The 20,084-nt window shown below is 37.5% G+C and overlaps 2 protein-coding genes across 2 annotated transcripts in view; one reads left to right on the forward strand and one right to left on the reverse strand.

The window, feature by feature from the left end:
• Positions 1-96, reverse strand: part of LOC132155268 (phosphatidylinositol 3-kinase regulatory subunit gamma-like) — a 7,934-nt gene extending 7,838 nt beyond the window's left edge. The window contains exon 1 of the mRNA XM_059564148.1: positions 1-96. This exon is cut by the window's left edge and continues 262 nt beyond it. The gene's annotated coding sequence lies outside the window, so the exon portion shown is untranslated.
• Positions 97-4,345: 4,249 nt separating this feature from the next.
• Positions 4,346-19,267, forward strand: zyg11l (zyg-11 family member, cell cycle regulator, like). Its single transcript, XM_059564149.1, has 15 exons — positions 4,346-4,588; positions 5,212-5,383; positions 5,457-6,229; positions 7,571-7,711; positions 8,332-8,508; positions 8,697-8,761; positions 8,837-8,936; positions 9,219-9,269; positions 9,927-10,088; positions 15,664-15,711; positions 16,748-16,951; positions 17,071-17,123; positions 17,890-17,987; positions 18,116-18,265; positions 18,920-19,267. The coding sequence occupies exons 1-15, from the start codon at positions 4,586-4,588 to the stop codon at positions 18,934-18,936; spliced, it is 2,214 nt and encodes a 737-aa protein (XP_059420132.1). The 5' UTR covers positions 4,346-4,585; the 3' UTR covers positions 18,937-19,267.
• The last annotated feature ends 817 nt before the right edge of the window (positions 19,268-20,084 follow it).

The following is a 20,084-nucleotide window of genomic DNA, read 5'->3' on the forward strand; positions in this document are numbered from 1 at the left end:
GTCATTAAACTAAAACGTAGCAGTAAATCTTATAATCGTGTGGCAGAATATAAAACATGATCAGCACGTTAACAATAGCATGTACTGATCTAAACATCATCGGAGTAAATCAAACTCTTATAAGGTTTGGGACGATATAAGTGCCTTTGGACGATACCATTCTTTTTTCATGGGGGAAACAGGATGTCGTCGTTTTGTTATTATTATTATTATTATAGTTTGTTGTATTATAATTTCCCATTGCTTTATAAAATCATTGGGTAGAATGTGATTTATTAATTTTATATTAATTATATCCACTTATTTAAAGCCGTTGTTGTGATAACGTGAGGAGTTTTCACCCCCCTCTCTCCGCGACTGTGCTACGGTCCGTTTTTGTCCTGCATTGTGCCTTCGGTACATTTCTTGAACAACTTGTTTAAAGTCATAACCCTAAGTTTTCTGCACACACAAACTGTCATATTTGATGTTTAAGAAATAACAAAAACGTCTAAATGAATAAAGAAAAATGTCACGAGGATTTAGAATCACCTAAATATTGTAAAAGGTGATGATGCGTTTGCTGCCAGCTGCACATAGAGGGAGTTCCCTCAGAAGGGAACATTGTGTTCTGTTGGCATTGTCTCAGTCTGTCTCCTGACAGGGAAAGTTGCACGCTTCACTAGTGTTCAAACACTAGCTGCTTAAGCTTGCAAACCATCGTGCTTCTTAAATACATAAAAATGTGCTTGTATGATGATATCTTGAGGAAGAGGATGACAAAGCAGCTCAGAAAGACTGTTAAATGAAATCTTGGATTCACTCATCGTTTGAAATTGTTTAGTGTTGTGTTTTAATATCAGTTTTAATATGTAGTACAGAACTGCAATGGCTGCCATATTTAATTAAGGTAAATGTTTACGTGCATAAACCTGGTTTAAGGTCTTATAAGCAGTTGGCAGTTTTCTGTTCTTCCAGTTCCTAGCAAGCATTAAAACAATTGACAGTAATAATACAAATGCTTCATCTTGGTTCATTTCAAGTCTATTCCATCTATTCTGCATTTTCTGTGTGCAGAAACGACATAACTGGCATTTCTTTGCAGAAACTATGAAATGAATGAAGCAATAGCAGGTCATTAATGCTATGCTTTTATAATATGTTTGATTCCATGTGATGCTTTTTACCAACCTGTTTACAATTGATTCATATGTAATCCATGTAATCGCTCATAATATCAATATTTTATTTCATGGTGATAAACATCTTAACATATTGAGATGTCAAAATAGAATTGATGTTTATTTTGCTATTTATATGATCATTTCATATAAATTTATGCAGTTTGTTGCATACTGATTTTCTGATAACATCAGTTTCAAACACACGTCACTGGCTCAATAAACATCTCCTTTCCATTTAATACAAACAAATACATGAAACAGACATATAATACAAACAATCCACTAAAAATGGAACAAAATATCATGGCTTTTGATGTTGGACGAATCACTTTTCAGTAAGCACAAGTGATAGTGGGTCTATTTCTGGTGGTTTATGGAAAACTATGCCAAGATCAGGACGTGCGTACAGAGCCATGGCCATTGTGTTTCCGGCTTCACAACTTCATTTAGTCTCTGTTAGCATGCACAGATTAGAGAATATGAATCATTATATGTGCTTTGACCTCCATTGCAGTGCATTTGGTTGGTTTTAAGAGCCAACCTCAGTTAATAGTTTCTCTTCCTGTGGCTTTATATATGTTTTATATTTCTTAATTAATTTTTTTTGGGGGGGGGGGGGGGGGGGGTGAATTCTTTCTTCCAAACTCAAATTCCACTCTAATATATACCTCATATTTTTTTTCTGTAGGTAACAAAGAAACACAATAAACCCACACTGTCATACTGTAAATTAAGGCAAGACCGGCCATTATTTTGTGTTTCATAGATGTTCCGCTGCGTGAACTTTACTGCTCTTTTACTGAGAACTTTGGATTTTCCCTAAAATGCCTATAATATATACAGCAGTTTGTACTTGTGTTAAACTATGGCAATGTCTCCACTATTGGGTCATGTGTCAATATTTCTTTCTTTCTTTCGTTCTCTCTCTCTCTCTTTCTTTCTTTCTTTCTTTCTTTCAACAACAACAACAACCTTTATCTGCTATTTTGAGCAACCAATAAGGCCAAAAATATAGATTTTCAAAATATGTTTCAAAATATACACACAATATATATATATATATATATATATATATATATATATATATATATATATATATATATGTGTGTGTGTGTAACGTGTGTGTGTGTGTGTGTGTGTGTGTGTGTGTGTGTGTATCTAGGAATATACTTTTTGGCCATTTTTTGTATTTATTTGAAAATATATTTTAAATATATAAATGCATTTTTAGAAACCACAAGCATAATAATAAAACAACTGTCTAAGTGTTTTATAATAGAGCAATCTGCAATAGATCTGAAATGCGTCGATAACTATGATGCTTCATTTAAACATTTTACAAAGAAACAATATGATATTTTTTTGAATATTACTAACTGCTTCAGCTGTTTTTTTATGTCTATATAGTTTTTATTAACTTTATTCAGTTTCAGTTTTACTTTTTTATTATTTCAGTACATCAATTTAAACATAATCTAACCTTGGTAACTAACTAAAATAAAAAGTTGCACATATTTTATTTGATCTCAATTGGAGTTCATTTTATTGCATGTAACATTTTTTTAATGGGTTTTATTTAAGTTTTATTAAACTATAATAACCCAGCCTTGTACGTATTTGTTTAACAATACATTCGGACCCATTTATGTTTTTGTTTATCCAACAAGCCAAGTTCACTTTAAAATATGCAACAGATACACTGAATAGAGATATAATGTGCATGTGCGTCTGCATCTGCTCCTTCTGAGCAGGAATGTGGTGTTTGATAAAGTAACATCTCTGGCACAGCTCACAGTCTGCAAATGAGGACATGCAATTCCAATACAAACACTACAGGAGTAAAATAATTCTCCGGGGGCTTTGTTTGTGGTTCCTTCTGACGTAAGTTTAGTCTTTTGAGGGTTTTTGTTAGGAAAGCATGTGACCCGCTCTCTGATAATTACTCAAGGATCCTAAACACACCTCTGGGCTGATGCTTCAGTACGCTTCAGACACACTTTATTTTGGCAGCATTGAAGTTTTATCAGTGTTTGTGGTGTAAGTGGAATAAATGGTCCATCGTCATTAGATCAGCTCAAAGTGTTATTTAGGATCAAAAGTCATTTTATACCATACATATCCTTCCACAAAGTATATTTGGTATACTGTTGTTTTAGGAATGATGTTGAGCCAGCAAATTAAAGAAATTAAATTGTTATAACAATAAAGAGTAGGCTACACCAAACTAATGTAAAACAATTTCAGTTCTTGATACAAATGCATGACAGAGAGTTAATAAAGCTGCAGAATATAATAAACATCCCACTCCAAGTCTAAATGCAAACACTGAGTGTGATGACCTGAAAACAAACAACAGTTTACATGATGTATTTATATCTACATTACCTGACACAAATAGATACCTGAGAGTTTACAGCACAGTGACATCAGCATTTCATATTGATACAACACCGGACAAAATAATAAATATACAAGAAAAAAAAGAGTATGTGTAAAACACTTTGTACTTGTACACATAAAATACTTATATGTACTGTATATATACATTTGTCCTCTATATTTAAATAAATCCATAAATAAAGAAATACTTTTTCATATGTTAAATTTGAAGAAAATCTTTATTTTGTTGTCTATAACACTTGTGAACATTCTTAGATAAATACACTGTAAGTACACTATAAGTACAGGTAAGTACACGTACTGTAAAATAAAGTGCAACCAATACTACTGTCATTCTTTTAATATCATTATTTTTTGATAATGATTTTATGATTGATTAAAGATTACAAAGACAATTTTTTTTTTCAATTTTAAACAGCAGATTAATTTGCACAGATTAATTGTTTACATCAAGACTTGCAATGTGCGCTAGTAAAGTAAATAAAGTCAATTTTGATTTCATGTGGACTTTAAAAGCAAGGCCCATTTTTAAATGTACTGTTTTATTGTTCCAACACTAATATCAGTAACTAGTATTTTGAAGGAATTATGATAACAGTGGTATACTTCGCTAAAGCAGCATCCACATTGCGTTATTAATTTGCTGCTTGCTGTATTTATGGAGAGCGGTTTTAATGACGTTTGACGAGAACCAATCAAAAGTCTGCGCTAAGGGCTTCTCTCCCTGAAGACACGCCCACTATAATAAACGGCCGTTCCTTGCGTCACTGAAGACACGCCCACCATGCGTGATCAGCTGTCAAGACTTTCACGTTACTCGTTAGTTTTATAATCACAAATAAACAGCGAGCGACAGTCGCGGTGTGAAAAACTCTTAACTGTACGCAAATTGGACTAGCAGTGTTGTGCTTTTCTTCCAAGAATAGCTCTTCTTTAAGAGCTCGACGTTAGCTGAAGTAATAAGATTATTCCTTTAGAAGAGAAAAGCCAACTGAACGGTGTACTGTCTCATCACGGTTATAATGGTGAGTTACTTTATGTTCTTCTCACTAACAGGCTACAGGACGCGTAAGAGATAAAGTGATCTAAATACTACTTTACTATATATATATATATATATTAGATCATAGACATATATGTATATGTCGATATGTATATTTCAAAAAATACAAAAACCTTTCCACCTTCTCTTTAATCGATTTTTCCCATTTTTGCATATCTTTGAAAAATATATTTAATATATTAAGCATTTAACAAAAGATATGTTGCCCTTCACATATTTATTTCCAAGAAAATACATCAAGCATATGACACATTTGAATAAAAATAAATAAAGCCTAAAATTGGAAATGTAAATCTAAAATAAGCTTAAATTGGAAATTTATTTTCTTGACCCTGATTAAAAAATAATAAAATATATATATATATATATATACATATACTCTTTGGTCTATATATATATATTGGTGTACAAAGGTTCAAATTAAATATATTTTTAATTTCAAAAATATATTTCTTTGAGCTTTACAGTTCACAACATTTAGTTTGCGTTTATTTAAATACATTCTGGCCAGATACAGATAGATAGGTAGTGTTTATTTTTTATGCTATTTTATTTATTATATATTGTATCTGCATGTTGATTAAGTTTCAGGATGCAGAAGGTCCTTCCTCCCTGACAGACATCAGCATGTCCTGGGTGTGTCACAATGTGGAAGTGCTTTGTGTGGCTCAAGAGGACGGGTCACTGCACTTCCACCGCTGCCCTGTGTTTCCTCAAGAGCTGGCCGATCAGCTGCTGCACAGAATGGCTGATGAGGGTAGGATTGCTCACTGTACGTGATGTATCATGCATGTTCTCTGTTACATGATGTTCTGATCTGTTTCTCTCAGGTGTCCTCAATGACCGAACCGTAGGCATCTTCCAGAATCTGGAGCACTTGCGTCTGCGCCGTGCAAACGTCCAGTCCTCGCAGCTCTCAGCCGAGGCCTTCAGACGTTCTCTCTGCCCTCACAAGCTCCAAGAGCTCAACGCTTCACATATACACAGCGATGTGACGATCTCAGATGTTCTCCACGGCCTCTCCTCACACAAGCTCTGCAGACAGGGCCTCCAGACGCTGCTGATGGACGGCTTGCGTCTGTACGGGGAAGCAGGGACGGAGTCGCTCCAGGCCTCCTTCAGCATGCTCCGGGGCCTGAAGAAGCTCTCTCTGGCCTGGACGGATCTGGATGACAGAGGACTGGAGGATATCTGTGCCGTCCCCATGCTGGAGAGCTTGGATATCTCCGGCACAAACATCACGGACCTCACACCTCTGTTGCACTGTCAGTCACGGCTTCTGTCGCTGACGGCGCACGGGCTGCAGAAGATGGAGATGCCAACCTCCAGCTTCATCTCAGTGCTCTCCAAGCTGCGTTCGCTGAGGCACCTGGACATCTCTAATGACAGGCTGGTAGAGGACCGAGACGGTTTGGTGCAGCAGCTGCTGGAGCGTCCAGGGATGCTTCCTCAGCTCGTGTCGCTGGACGTGTCCGGCTGGAGAGGTGTGAGCAACGCTGCCATCCGAGCCTTTGTGGAGGTGCGTCCGGGGCTGAGGTTCATGGGCCTGCTGTGCACCGGAGCAGGAGGCTCTGAGCTGCTGTGTGGAGACGGACATCTGAAGGTCAGAGTCTTCTTCCACACTCGCTCACTTTCACACATCATGAATTGAGGAATCCAGTTTTCCCTGATCTTTGGATGTTAGAGGTCATTTGTAAGTCGTCAGCTTTCATCGCTGGGCTTCGGACTGCGCCTAAAAGGGTTGCATTTGACATCAAAAATATATTAAGTTGCAAATTATGTTTTTGCTGAGATATAGAAGATATGATGTTATGATTTCAAAATGTGCATGTGACAGGGTTTCTGCGGGTCTTAAAATTATTTTAATTTGCCCATCCACAAATTAAGGCCTAAAAAAAGTCTTAAATTCAATTTAATTTATTAATACATTTTTTCTAGTTCAGATATCTAAACATCCTTATATCAAGAAAGAATTACATTTACGAATGTAGTCTTGTTTTTAAGAGAAATTGATCAAAATTAAGTGAGTTTATGCTTAAAATAAGAATAAACATCTGTCCGTGGCGAATGAAAACTGTTTATTCTTCTTTTAGTCATAAACTCACTTCATTTGGATCAATTTCTCTTAAAAAACAAGACTTCTTATCTTATGTCATTTTGCTTTTCAAGGAAATGCATCTTGATTTAAAAATCTTATGCACTGGAAAACAAGGCTTTTTCATTCTTTTAATGTATTTATTTATTTGTATTTTTTATTTTATTTTATAAAATTAATTAACAAAAAGGAGCTCTACTGGAAGTTATATGTTCAAACTTTATTGCTTATACAAGACTATATTGGCGTATTGGGTTCCATTCAATTTATTCCTTAATTTTTCTTCTTAAAAAGTCTTAAATCTACCTCCATGAGACATGCAGGGACTAATGTAATGTCTTTTTACCTGCGGTTTCTGTTGTTTCAACGTAATGAGTTTGAGCACCAAAATACTCACAGGGAAAGCAAAGATTAGCTTCCTGCCTCAGAAAAAATATCAAAATGGAAAATATTAGATTTGTACCAGTGCTAAAGCAGAATCTGGTTGTGTCCGCTTGAGAGATGACCGACAGAGACACAGAGGATCATGTTTCAGAGTCAGTCAGTGAACACTCCAGTCAAAGTGCAGAAAGGCATTTTAACACTTTTCGGATTCAAGAGTTTGCATGGCTTAGGTATGATCACAGCACGCAGAAAATGCTTGGTGAATTTTATTAATATTTCGAATCAGTTTTCTATTTATTTATTTATTTATTTATTTTAATTTTAGTTGAAGTTTTAGTAATTTTGTTGTGTTTTTTGTCATTTTTATGCTTTTTAATGTAGTTTCAGTTCTAGACAGCAGATTAAATCAGAACAGCAGATTCTGCCAGGAGCCGCAAATGCTTGCTAATTTGTATTCACATGCAGGTGGCTGGAGAGACTAGTGTAACCCAGCTGTGTGAGGCCTTGAGGAGATACAGCGAGCGAGAGAGGTTCATACGGGAGGTTCTTGCACATCTCTACAGTCACACCAGTGACATGGAAGAACCTCAGCCACACATCTTAAAGGTACGAAAAATGTCTTCTTTAGCCGATGATAATCTGGATGATCTAACCCTAACCCTGCGAACTAAAAATGAAAAAGTTAGGCTGGTTTGTTACTAGGATCAGTAGACAAACATGAGTGTCAGTGATCAAGACAAAGAGCAATCTAGTTTAAAACTTTCTGAGAAATGCGAGTTTTTGTGGTTATGTTGGTTTCAAATATTTGGGATTTTTTTTTATAACATTTTCATGAAAAGTTTACACTGAAAAAAAGATTCTTGAATCTTGAATGCATGCAAGTTTACACACCCTTAGCATTATTTTCTAATTATTGTAATTCTTTTTTGTTAAATATCATGAAATTATGACTATCCTCACATTTAAGCAATGCAGTTTGTTTATATATATATATATATATATATATATATATATATATATATATATATATATATATATATATTCATGTCATTTTGTCACTTTTAGACATGCAACTTACTATAAGTGAAGTTTTTGTAAGATAGCATAGTTTAAATTACATCATAAACAATGCTCTTAAACTTCCCTTTATGGTAAAAGATCTTGGCTCATTTTTAAAAATGCATGACATTTACATACAATATCCAATGTGTCTGTTCCTGTTTCAGTTGGTACTGGCTGCAATGCAACACCACACAGATTCTCTGCATGTTCAGCTCGTGGCCTCTGCGTGTGTGTTTAACCTGACCGTACAGGAGCTGGTGCTGGGGATGCCCTTACGCCTGCTGGGAAATGTAGTTCAGCAGCTTCTTACAGCCATGAAGAACTTCCCAAACCAAGAGCAGGTATATCCATCCCAAATGGTTTGCACGGTAAAGATTGAAGGGATGTTTCAGCCATTGAGATAATCTCTATAAGTTTCTTTCTTCAGTGGACAGTTAAACAGTTGCTGGTGTCCACTGACTTCCACAGTATTTATTTTTCCTCTATGGTCCTAGTATCAATATTTAAACCATTTTCGTTCTACTTTTAGTTGCAGAAGAACTGCCTGCTTACTCTTTGCAGTGATCATATTTTACAGGTCGCACCATTTGACAGGTCAGTCCACACACATTTCCTCAGTGCACTTGTTATTAGGTACAGTGTTGAAGTGACGCATCTCGACCCCTGTAGATACGAAGCTGCTAAGCTGATAATGATGATGCTGGGGAATCATGAAGACCAGACGGTGCAGAGAATGGCGGTGGCTGTTGTCTCCATACTGGTGTCTAAGGTCATTACATCAACACCAGCATTCAGTGTCTAACACCAGGACTCACTTTGACACTATGCTGGTTTGTTATGAATGACAGTGTTCTTAGAAATAGAGGTCTATATATTCATTTAGCAGGTTTTTAAGTGAAACAAAAATAAATAAAAAAGTAGTGAGAGACGTATATGCATTATGCAAATATATCGCCATGGACTTCTGCTTATATGAACTAAATTCTATGATATCATTTTTATCTTTGGGACATCAGTAATGAGTAAAAGGCTCTCTCACACTTAATTGCAGTTGAGCACAGAAGAGATCGCAGAACTGGGTGCAGAGGCGTATATAATGAAGGTAAAGGCTTTTTTTCTTCACAAGTGGTTTAATTTGGTAATAATATAGTATAAGATATTTCTAAGAAATGTTTTTGCATGCTGTGACATCGCAAGTGGAAATTTTAGTCCAATGCAATAATTTTAACTAGCATTTTTGGGAAAGAGTGTGAGGGTTAAATGGTCATCAAAATGGGAGTTTGTGGTTTTTAGTTTATGTCTGTTAGCTTTAAAGCCATCTCTATACTAGTGTACCCCAGGAAGCTGACGAAATGGCTCAGAAAATATAAGCTTTTTACAGTCTTTCTAAGGATTCAGTGTCAAATTAAATTGTTCGTCCAATAAAATATAGAATGAGAAAGTCCCTCCACCTAATACTGCCTGTCTATTAATAGCAAACAGCAAGTCATACCAGACTGTAATGCAATCTTAAGTTGTTAAAAAAGCACAGGCATTTAATATGTCCCACAACACATTTACTTCAGCAAATGCATCAGCACTGGTTCTTCAAACCATTTCATGTGGCCTGTACTGTCACATGCAGTGTGTTCTCTCTGTTCCCTAAAGTATTATAGGATATGTAAATGGTTATTGAGTCTATTGTAAATGACTGAATGGACAGATAGATACATGAGTAGACCAAACCAATGCATTTATTCCCGTCTCTGTGGAAGTAAAGCAGCTGCTGAGTATCGTCCAGCAGAAGGCCTCTCTGGGTGTAGTGGACTCCACTCTGAAGTTTGCATTGAGTGCTCTGTGGAACCTGACAGATGAGACGCCCACCGCGTGTCGCCATTTCATTCAGTGCCAAGGAATAGAGCTCTACATGGAGCTGCTGGAGGTGAACACACACACACACAAACAGCTAAAGGCTGGAATATACTACACTACATTTGTGCAACATTTGAGATTTTAATAGGAAATCGTTTAGTGTACAGTCGTGGCCAAAAGTTTTGAGAATTACATAAATATTAGTTTTCAAAAAGTTTGCTGCTAAACTGCTTTTAGATCTTTGTTTCAGTTGTTTCTGTGATGTACTGAAATATAATTACAAGCACTTCATACGTTTCAAAGGCTTTTATCGACAATTACACAACATTTATGCAAAGAGTCAGTATTTGCAGTGTTGGCCCTTCTTTTTCAGGACCTCTGCAATTCGACTGGGCATGCTCTCAATCAACTTCTGGGCCAAATCCTGACTGATAGCAACCCATTCTTTCATAATCACTTCTTGGAGTTTGTCAGAATTAGTGGGTTTTTGTTTGTCCACCCGCCTCTTGAGGATTGACCACAAGTTCTCAATGGGATTAAGATCTGGGGAGTTTCCAGGCCATGGACCCAAAATTTCAACATTCTGGTCCCAGAGCCACTTAGTTATCACTTTTGCCTTATGGCACGGTGCTCCATCATGCTGGAAAATGCATTGTTCTTCACCAAACTGTTGTTGGATTGTTGGAAGAAGTTGCTGTTGGAGGGTGTTTTGGTACCATTCTTTATTCATGGCTGTGTTTTTGGGCAGAATTGTGAGTGAGCCCACTCCCTTGGATGAGAAGCAACCCCACACATGAATGGTGTCAGGATGCTTTACTGTTGGTATGACATAGGACTGATGGTAGCGCTCACCTTTTCTTCTCCGGACAAGCCTTTTTCCAGATGCCCCAAACAATCGGAAAGGGGCTTCATCGGAGAATATGACTTTGCCCCAGTCCTCAGCAGTCCATTCACTATACTTTCTGCAGAAGATCAATCTGTCCCTGATGTTTTTTTTTTGGAGAGAAGTGGCTTCTTTGCTGCCCTTCTTGACACCAGGCCATCTTCCAAAAGTCTTCGCCTCACTGTGCGTCCAGATGCGCTCACACCTGCCTGCTGCCATTCCTGAGCAAGCTCTGCACTGGTGGCACTCCGATCCCGCAGCTGAATCCTCTTTAGGAGACCATCCTGGTGCTTGCTGGACTTTCTTGGACGCCCTGAAGCCTTCTTTACAAGAATTGAACCTCTTTCCTTGAAGTTCTTGATGATCCTATAAATTGTTGATTTAGGTGCAATCTTAGTAGCCGCAATATCCTTGCCTGTGAAGCCATTTTTATGCAACGCAATGATGGCTGCACGCGTTTCTTTGCAGGTCACCATGGTTAACAATGGAAGAACAATGATTTCAAGCATCACCCTCCTTTTAACATGTCAAGTCTGCCATTCTAACCCAATCAGCCTGACATAATGATCTCCAGCCTTGTGCTCGTCAACATTCTCACCTGAGTTAACAAGACGATTACTGAAATGATCTCAGCAGGTCCTTTAATGACAGCAATGAAATGCAGTGAAAGGGTTTTTTTGGGATTAAGTTAATTTTCATGGCAAAGAAGGACTATGCAATTCATCTGATCACTCTTCATAACATTCTGGAGTATATGCAAATTGCTATTATAAAAACTTAAGCAGCAACTTTTCCAATATTTATGTAATTCTCAAAACTTTTGGCCACGACTGTATGATGGACACAGACAGAAGATTTTTAGCTTCAGACTCTGATTCCATCCATTCAAGTTCAAGTTCAAGTCTGCTTTATTGTCAATTCTTCCACATGTACAGTACATACATACAGAGAATCGAAATTGCGTTACTCTCAGACCCCGGTGCAAACAGATAACATTAAAGCCTAAAAATCTAGATCAAAATATAAAATGTAGATACAACTATACAATAAGGGAATGTTAAAAAAGACATATAATAAAATTAAAAATAAAGTTAAAGCAGCGCAAGGCAAAAGGCAGATAGAGTGCAAATCAATGATGTGAACAACAGTGCAGATAAAAGATTATTTAGTGCAAAAACAAAAGCTTATTAAGTCTTATTAAAGTGACAAAGGGCTCAAGAGCAGTTATTTTATTTAACTGACTGATGAGGTAGTGGAATGATGTCAGTTCCATGGAGAATGAGGTAGTGAGCAGACCAATGCTGCACAAAGTGACTGGTGCATGTCAACGTATATTAGTGGGGGGGAGGGATCTGGGGGGCGGGGGTTCATAGTTCAGGGGTGCCTGGGGCAGAAGAGGGGAGGGGGAGCAAGTTCGGGAGTGAGTTCAGCTTCCTGACAGCCTGGTGGATGAAGCTGTCCTTCAGTCTGCTGGTCCTGGCCTGGAGACTCTGCAGTCTCCTCCCTGATGGCAGCAGACTGAAGAAGCTGTGTGATGGGTGGGTGAGATCACCTGCGATGCAGAGGGCTTTGCGGGTGAGACGGGTTCCATAAATGTCCTGGAGGGAGGGGAGAGAGACACCAATGATATTCTCAGCTGCTCTCACTATGCGTTGCAGAGTCTTTCGGCAGGATGCGTTGCAGGCGCCATACCACACAGTGATGCAGCTCGACAGGATGCTCTCGATGGTGCCCCTGTAGAAGGTGTACATGATGGGGGGTGGGGCTCTGGCTCTCCTCAGTTTGCGGAGGTTGTAGAGACGCTGATTTGATTTTTTGGCCAGTGCTGCTGTGTTTTCAGTCCAGGAGAGGTCCTCTGTGATGTGCACACCCAGGAACTTGGTGCTGCTCACTCTCTCCACAGTCGCACAGTTGATGGTCAGAGGAACGTGCTGAGTGTGTGCTCTCCTGAAGTCTACAACAATCTCCTTCGTCTTCTCCACGTTCAGAGAGAGATTGTTGTCACTGCACCACCCGGCCAGGCGGCTCACCTCGCTCCTGTAGTTTGTCTCATCTTTGTTGCTAATGAGACCCACCACAGTCGTGTCATCTGCAAACTTAATAAAAAGGTTGGAGTTGTGTGAAGGTGTGCAGGGGTCAAGGGGTATCAGACACACTTAAAGGGGTCATCGGATGCTACACGCACTTTAACAAGTTGTTTGAACTGGAATGTGTGTTGGCAGTGTGTGTATACAACCACCCTATTATAATGATAAAAATCCACCCAGTGTTTTTTTTTATTTATTTTTTTATCTTGTTAAATCTTTACCCCTTTCTCAAATCAAGCTCCGATCTCAAATGATGTCACACAGACAGGCCCCTCCCACGATAGAGTGGACTATTGTTTTACATTAGCTCCGCCCCCTGAGTGACTGTCATCAGTTCACCATTGTTTCACCGCCCGAGCAGTTGTACACAAAAATGACTCCTAAGCGATCGAAGTGTTCTGTTGTTGTATATAATAATGAACATAGCAGTCATCATTTACTCCTGACATATGAGCCGCTGAAGACGGAGCGGATAATGTTTGTTTCTGAAGGGAATGTGCCTCCGATCTACCTAAATGTGTCTATCTTTACACAAATCATTCGTGATCCAGCTTCACCGACACACAATTATAAGGTTTTTTAATGGATCTTTGTAAATCGCCTTTCCTAATAATGTGCTAATTAGCAAGTTTCACGATGAATGAGGCTAAAATAAACATTCTCTTTGAAAGCAGCTGAAAGAGAGGGGCGGAGTCAGCAGAGATCATTAACAATTAAAGTTAAGTGCTCCAAAACGGATTGCTCTGAAAAGAGCTGTTTCTGACAGCGTTTTACACAACCATTGAGAAATTTTAACCAAACTTTGTTACAGACTTTTCATTAAGACACTAAAGAATCATATCAGCTTCTGGAAAATGGGCATCCAATGACCTCTTTAATATTTTGAACTGATTTTAGAACACATATTGTGCTTAAAAAAACTGCCCTTCTGTCATTTACATATTATTTACATCTGTCATGTGTCTCGTAGCAGCAAGGCACATGTTTCTCAGAGCTGTTGAAAAAGAGAGCTGTGACCATAGATATGTATAGCATTCGACAGCTCAGAGCACTTGGACATATCTTTAATCTTTAATGGTCAACTTGACGCCATTCACCATAATAATCAATTGATATTTGAAGACGCCACAATTCAGCACAGCCGATGATTGTAAAAACTTTAAATTAAAAAAAAATCCAGAAAAAACAAGAAAACCTTCCACAGGTGAGAATAAGAGAGAGAGGGGAGGAACCATAGATATTTGAGGATTGTGGCATCTTCAAATGTTCATTGATATGGAGGATGGCTTACGTAATGTGGCCCATAGAAACAGTCTTTTGTGTTGTGTTCAGAACAAGTTCAAAGTTCGGTGGTGCGTGATCTGCAGATGTTTAATGCATGATCCCCAATTTTTCCTCTGTGACCTATTTACAAAGTCAGCAAGTGAATGATGCCTGGTGTTTTAAAATCTCTTCAGACTTTGTGTAGTGTAGTCTATCCTTTACAAGCACAGTTTGGCACGTCTGAAGTTTAAACAATATCAATTTAAACAGATTCTTGCACTTAAAGGGATAGTTCATCCAAAATTCAGATTAATCATCATTTTCTCACCCTCATGCCATCACAGACCAGTATGCCCAGTGTTGGGAAAGTTCACTTTCTACATGAACTAGTTCAAAGTTCAGTTCACAAATTTTAAAATAAACAGTTTAAAAAGAAATGTTCAGTTCATAGTTCAAACTACAAAATTTTGAACCTAAGTTCACAGTTCCAAAAATGAACTAGTTCATAGTTCTTTTTTTCCATATGTTGCTGCGAGCTATTATTTTTCAAAATTATTGCAACAGCCCATATAGAATCACAGACAGCAATTATTTTATCAGTTTTAACAATGAAGCTATGCGTCAGATTTCATCTTCATATCCAATTTTGAATCCTTATCCAACCAGGGTTTACATTAGCATTGAAGGGACAGCATTTCCCCATTGTTGCTTTAATGCTTTGTCTCCCATTCTCACCGACCTTGTCATAAACATCATAAAATTCTTTTAAATGATCATACGCCTTCTTGCTACATGCTGCTGTCGCCTCCATGGGTAATTTTTTTTATATTTTTTTGATGACGCGTCACGCATGCGGCGGACGGCGGTGCGACACTGGTGACTGGTGTTGCCAGATTGTGTGTTTTTCCGCTACATATTAAGACCCGTTTACGGTGTGTTTTCGCCTGGAAGGCTCTATAGATATCTGGCACCCTATTGAACGAAGTTAACCTGAGAGAGCGTGCCATTCATAGACACCAAAATGAACGAGTTCACAGTAACGTTCATCAGGCATTAATACAGCACATTCAGTTCACGTTCGCCCAAAATATGAACGAGTTCATGAACTATCGTTCAATGAACGCGTTCAGGCACAACACTGAGTATGCCTTTATTTATTCTGTGAAACACTAAAGAAGATATTTTGAGTAATGTAAGTAACCATTTCAGTTACCATTGACCTCCATTGTATGGACTGAGACATTTATTAAAATATGATAAATAGGAGATTTTGGTGTTCCACAGAAGACGGAGACTCAAATAGGTTTGGAATGACATGAGGTCGAGTAATTGGTCACAGGATTAAAATTTTTGGGTGAACTGTCCCTTAAAGTGGTTGTTAATGTCCTCCTCTCTTCTCTTCTCCTCCACAGTCTTATTATTCAGAGTCCTCCATCCAGCAGAAGCTCCTGGGCCTTCTGGTAAATGTGTTTCATGTTTGGTCAATGTATTTTTTGATCATGTTGAATGGTAAAATTGGTGGAAGGTAATAGATTACACCTCACCCACTCTGACATGACCACTTTTGGTCACAAACCAGTCTAAATGAACTTAAAATGACTCATGATGCAGTGTGTTGAGCAAGTTGAACAATAGTTGAATTACACAGTTTTATTGTAGTTATTTTTTTTTAAGTCTTTAAAAAAAAAACATTTTAGACATGCATAAATGTGATAAACCATTGTAGTTTGGTGTGTTAATATTGTAGTATTGGTTGCTTGTTGATAGTGTAAGGTAAGCGGTACAGTGGAGATAAAACTTTTTTTTTTTTAATTATGCTAACAGGAATGGAAGGGCAGTTTTTAAAGCATATTTCATAAATTAATTGTATTCTGAAGCACAGTATAAAAAACGTAATGAGATATTTGACTTAAAGATTACACTTACAGATATCTCCCAGTAATTGGTGTGGATCTGGCCCTCATTATTTGACATTATTATGACTGAATCAAGCACTATTGGAACTATATTGTGATTTGATAAATTTGGGAAGAGTTCCACTTTACATTAATGTTCTAAATATGTCTAAAAAAAACAATACCTTTACATTTTAGATTGAAGTTAGTTATTAGGTTAATGATATTTGTTAAAGTACATTTGCACATACATTTAAAGTTATATAATTTAAAACATTAATGTGTTGTGAACACGATTTAACAAACGATAATTAACATTAATCTGGATGATATAAATTGTTCAATTTCAATGCACCCTAATGCATTAACCAATGGTGATTAATTGAGCCTTTTTGAAACCTTAAGAAATAAAAACCGTATCATGCTTTATTTGTGCTACCTTTTATCACAAGTTCTGCAAGAAAAATCAGATCAAGGTCTTATTCAACAAGTGCAATTGTGTGGAGTTTATTATTATGTTCTAGACGTGTATGAGTTTTAAAATACGAGTAGATTGCACATCCCTGAAATGAGCTCGTCTTGTCCTCTCTCTGTGCTCCAGAATAATGTAGCAGAGGTGGAGGAGCTGCGGATGGAGCTGATGAATGAGGATCTGGTGGAGCACATTCTCTCACTCCTGATCGACCCAGTGGTGGAGGTGGACATCAGTTACTTTGCTGGAGGGATCCTGGCTCATCTGGTCTCTGTCAGGGGGCCGGTGTGGGGTCTGGATGCTGAGCTGCACAGCACCGTGCAGGAGAAACTGGTGTGTGTGTGTGTGTGTGTGTGTGTGTGTGTGTGTGTGTGTGTGTGTGTGTGTGTGTGTTCATATGCATGTGTTGTTTGTTAATGTGTCTTAACTCTACATGTGTATTTCACTATTAGCACTCTTCTGTCCTGTCATGGAGTTCTCCTGAGCATGCAATGGTTTCATACCGGTAAGTGTCTTAATATATATATACTTTATACTGATTGTACTATATTTAATAGTATACAATAACTCATGCAAAAGAACACATCTAATCATTTGCTTGTTTGTAAGATAAAGCAAATGCCAAATGAAAATGAAACATTTTCAGTATTAATAATAAACAGCGGCCAAATAGTCCAGACCGTTATGCTTAATGAAGCAGAACTCATGATTAAAATATGATTCATTGTGTATTGTACTTTTTAGAATTATAGTGTAGTCAACAAAACTATGATATTACACAGAAGGAATCATGGGGATTATGGAGGGAAATTTCAGTTCATCTGTTAAAAAAAAAAAAAAAAAACTCTTATTTTTTGAAAGACTTTCAAAAGACTTTGTTTATATTTGTCCACAAAATTAATTTCAAGCATATGTGCAGAAGCTTTTGATGAAAAAGGATAATGGGAAGCATACATTAAGTCCGTTCTGCAAGATATTTTGGGGTGAACTATTACTTTAAAAGTCAGGTTGTTTTTCACTAGAATGATTGATGCACTTAAAAAATACAACTTTTTTTCTTACACTTTTAAAGGATCATCAGAAGCATAAAAATGCATGTTATAAGAAAATGTATTGGCAAATTCAGCAAACCGTTTGTTCAAAAGAACTCTTCCTCATTAACTAACACCACCTTCTGGACGAGAGTGTGTAGTGCTGAACTGTTTTATCTATTAGCTATTGATTTAACAAAGCAGCATTTGAACAGATTTGAACAGATCTTTCTCTTTCAGGACGTTCCAGCCCTTCTATCCTTTGCTGCACGTCTCTCAGTGTCCTGGTGTTCAGCTCTGGGCTCTCTGGGCCATACAGTTTGTCTGCCGACAAAACGGTAAGAAAAAACCGAGAGAGACGTGCTGCTTGAGATACACAGCAAACCTTTGTTATATTTGCTGTTGCTTTTCACAGATCTAAGTGAAAAAAGTAAGTAATGATAATGGTGTGATGTGGTTGTTGTAGCCCCTCAGTACTGTGATATGCTTCAGAGTGAAGGAGGAACAGACATACTGAGGGTCCTGAGCTCACATGCAGACACACACAGTGATGTAAAGAGTCTGACAGAAAACATCCTGAAGATCCTGGAGCTAAATTGTCATCCCACAAGATCAGGTACAACACGTGCTAACATCATAAAGCAGGTTAAATAAATTACCACACTGCTACGATCATTTCTTGTAATGTTGCTCCGTGCTATTTGTCAGATTCATAATGCATCGCTTAAAGGTGCTGTATGTCATTTTTTGACTTTACTGGAGCATAAATATACCATAATGTGTTTGCAAGTATTTAGAAAACATGCTTGTTCCCTGAAAGTTACAGGCAGTTATTCTACTGTGAAATGTGAGTTCTGTGTCAGAACATCTGTTTTTGTTTTGGTCCCACTGCCAATCTACTCAATAGTATTTCAACACCCTGGGTTGCCTTTTAGTTGAAAACACAACATATTGCAGCCATGGAAGCGGGCAAACCACCTGACCTAAAAAGCCTAGGGATCGTTCTAAAAAGCTCTATGAGCAGAGGAAAATTGAAAAAAAAAAACTCAACAACTCAAGGTGTAACGCTCGTCTTCTTCCATCGTCAGTTGCACTAATTTCTCTTCAATCTGGCAACCCGTGTGCTGAGGAGGAGGGTCAAACAATGCTCTCCAGTATTTTAAACTTGGATTGCATTCCCCATTTGAATATTACATACAGCACCTTTCAATATCTTTATTTTCAGAATTTCAGAGCACTGATTTTCTTGTTTGGTCTATGCTTTTTCTAGTGGAGGATTTTCATTGACGTCACGGAAAAAAAATGGATTCATAAAGGGATGTGCCATTTCAGAACATTTTAGATTCAACAAAAGAATGCAAACACTTTGGTCATTAAAACATTTATTTTGCTTAAATTAAGAGAAATAATGTTGTTGGATTTTTTTTTTCAGTTTATTATTAAAGTTTGTTATTTGTGAAAAAGTGATTGATTTCAAATTGGTTCCTCAAACACTCTTGTTATTGGTCAGACAAACACATAGTCCTGCCCCAAACTCACACCACTGATGGAGCCAGTCTTGCTGTGCACGGTTGGCCAGGATGTTCAAACAGACCAAATAAAAAAACTCTGCATATACTTCGGTGAGTTTCAACTTCTTTACTACTCAAAAACTCATGTTTCCACCAATCAGACAAATAGCCGTTACCATGAAAACAGGAATCATGACAAGACAACTTCAGAGGCTACATTAGAGTTTCCTTCAGTTGTGACACCCTTTTTTTTAAATGCAAGTATTGGGTTTCAACTTAAGCCTGGAATACATTACACAATTTTTGACCATATTTTCCATCAATTTACAGAAAATCATGTTGTAAATGATGGTCACAGAATCCATCCAGTCAGAGGATATCAAACATTTGTTAATTACAGCTGATTTGAACACACATTTTGTTTTCATTTGTCATGCTGCATCTAGCAACAGTGCACATGTTTCTGTGTGAGTTTGCTTTGATTGGAACAACTTGAAAGTCTGGTAGTGTATAATGACCAGTTTTCCATTTGTGGCTGTTCGGTAAATGTATGATGCCTAGCATTTTAAAATTCCTTCAGATTTTAAAACTCATGTACTGTATTCCAGCCTTAAAGGAATAGTTCATCCAAAAATTAAAATTCTGTCATTTATTACTCACCCTCCAGTCTTTCCAAAACCGTAAGACCTCCGTTCATCTTCGGAACACAAATTAAGATATTTTTTACTTTAGGGTGAGTAATTAATGACAGAATTTTCATTTTTGGGTGAACTATTCCTTTAAGTCTGTATTGCGCGAGTTATTTGGGTTGGGTAGTCTGGGTTGCCAGGTTGATTGAACTAACTCTTCCAGTAAGCAAGGTGTGGCGGTAAGTTCATCTTATTTTCTGAAATTTCCCACAGTATACTTAGTGTCTCAATTTTA

Source organism: Carassius carassius, chromosome 12 (assembly GCF_963082965.1).
Source record: "Carassius carassius chromosome 12, fCarCar2.1, whole genome shotgun sequence".
NCBI lineage: Eukaryota > Metazoa > Chordata > Actinopteri > Cypriniformes > Cyprinidae > Carassius > Carassius carassius.

Excerpts from the sequence above, each read along its gene's own strand:
- zyg11l (XM_059564149.1), top strand. Across the intron at positions 6,230-7,570 it reads GTGGAGACGGACATCTGAAG|GTGGCTGGAGAGACTAGTGT; the intron begins GTCAGAGTCTTC and ends ATTCACATGCAG. Across the intron at positions 9,270-9,926 it reads CAGAGGCGTATATAATGAAG|CAGCTGCTGAGTATCGTCCA; the intron begins GTAAAGGCTTTT and ends GTGGAAGTAAAG.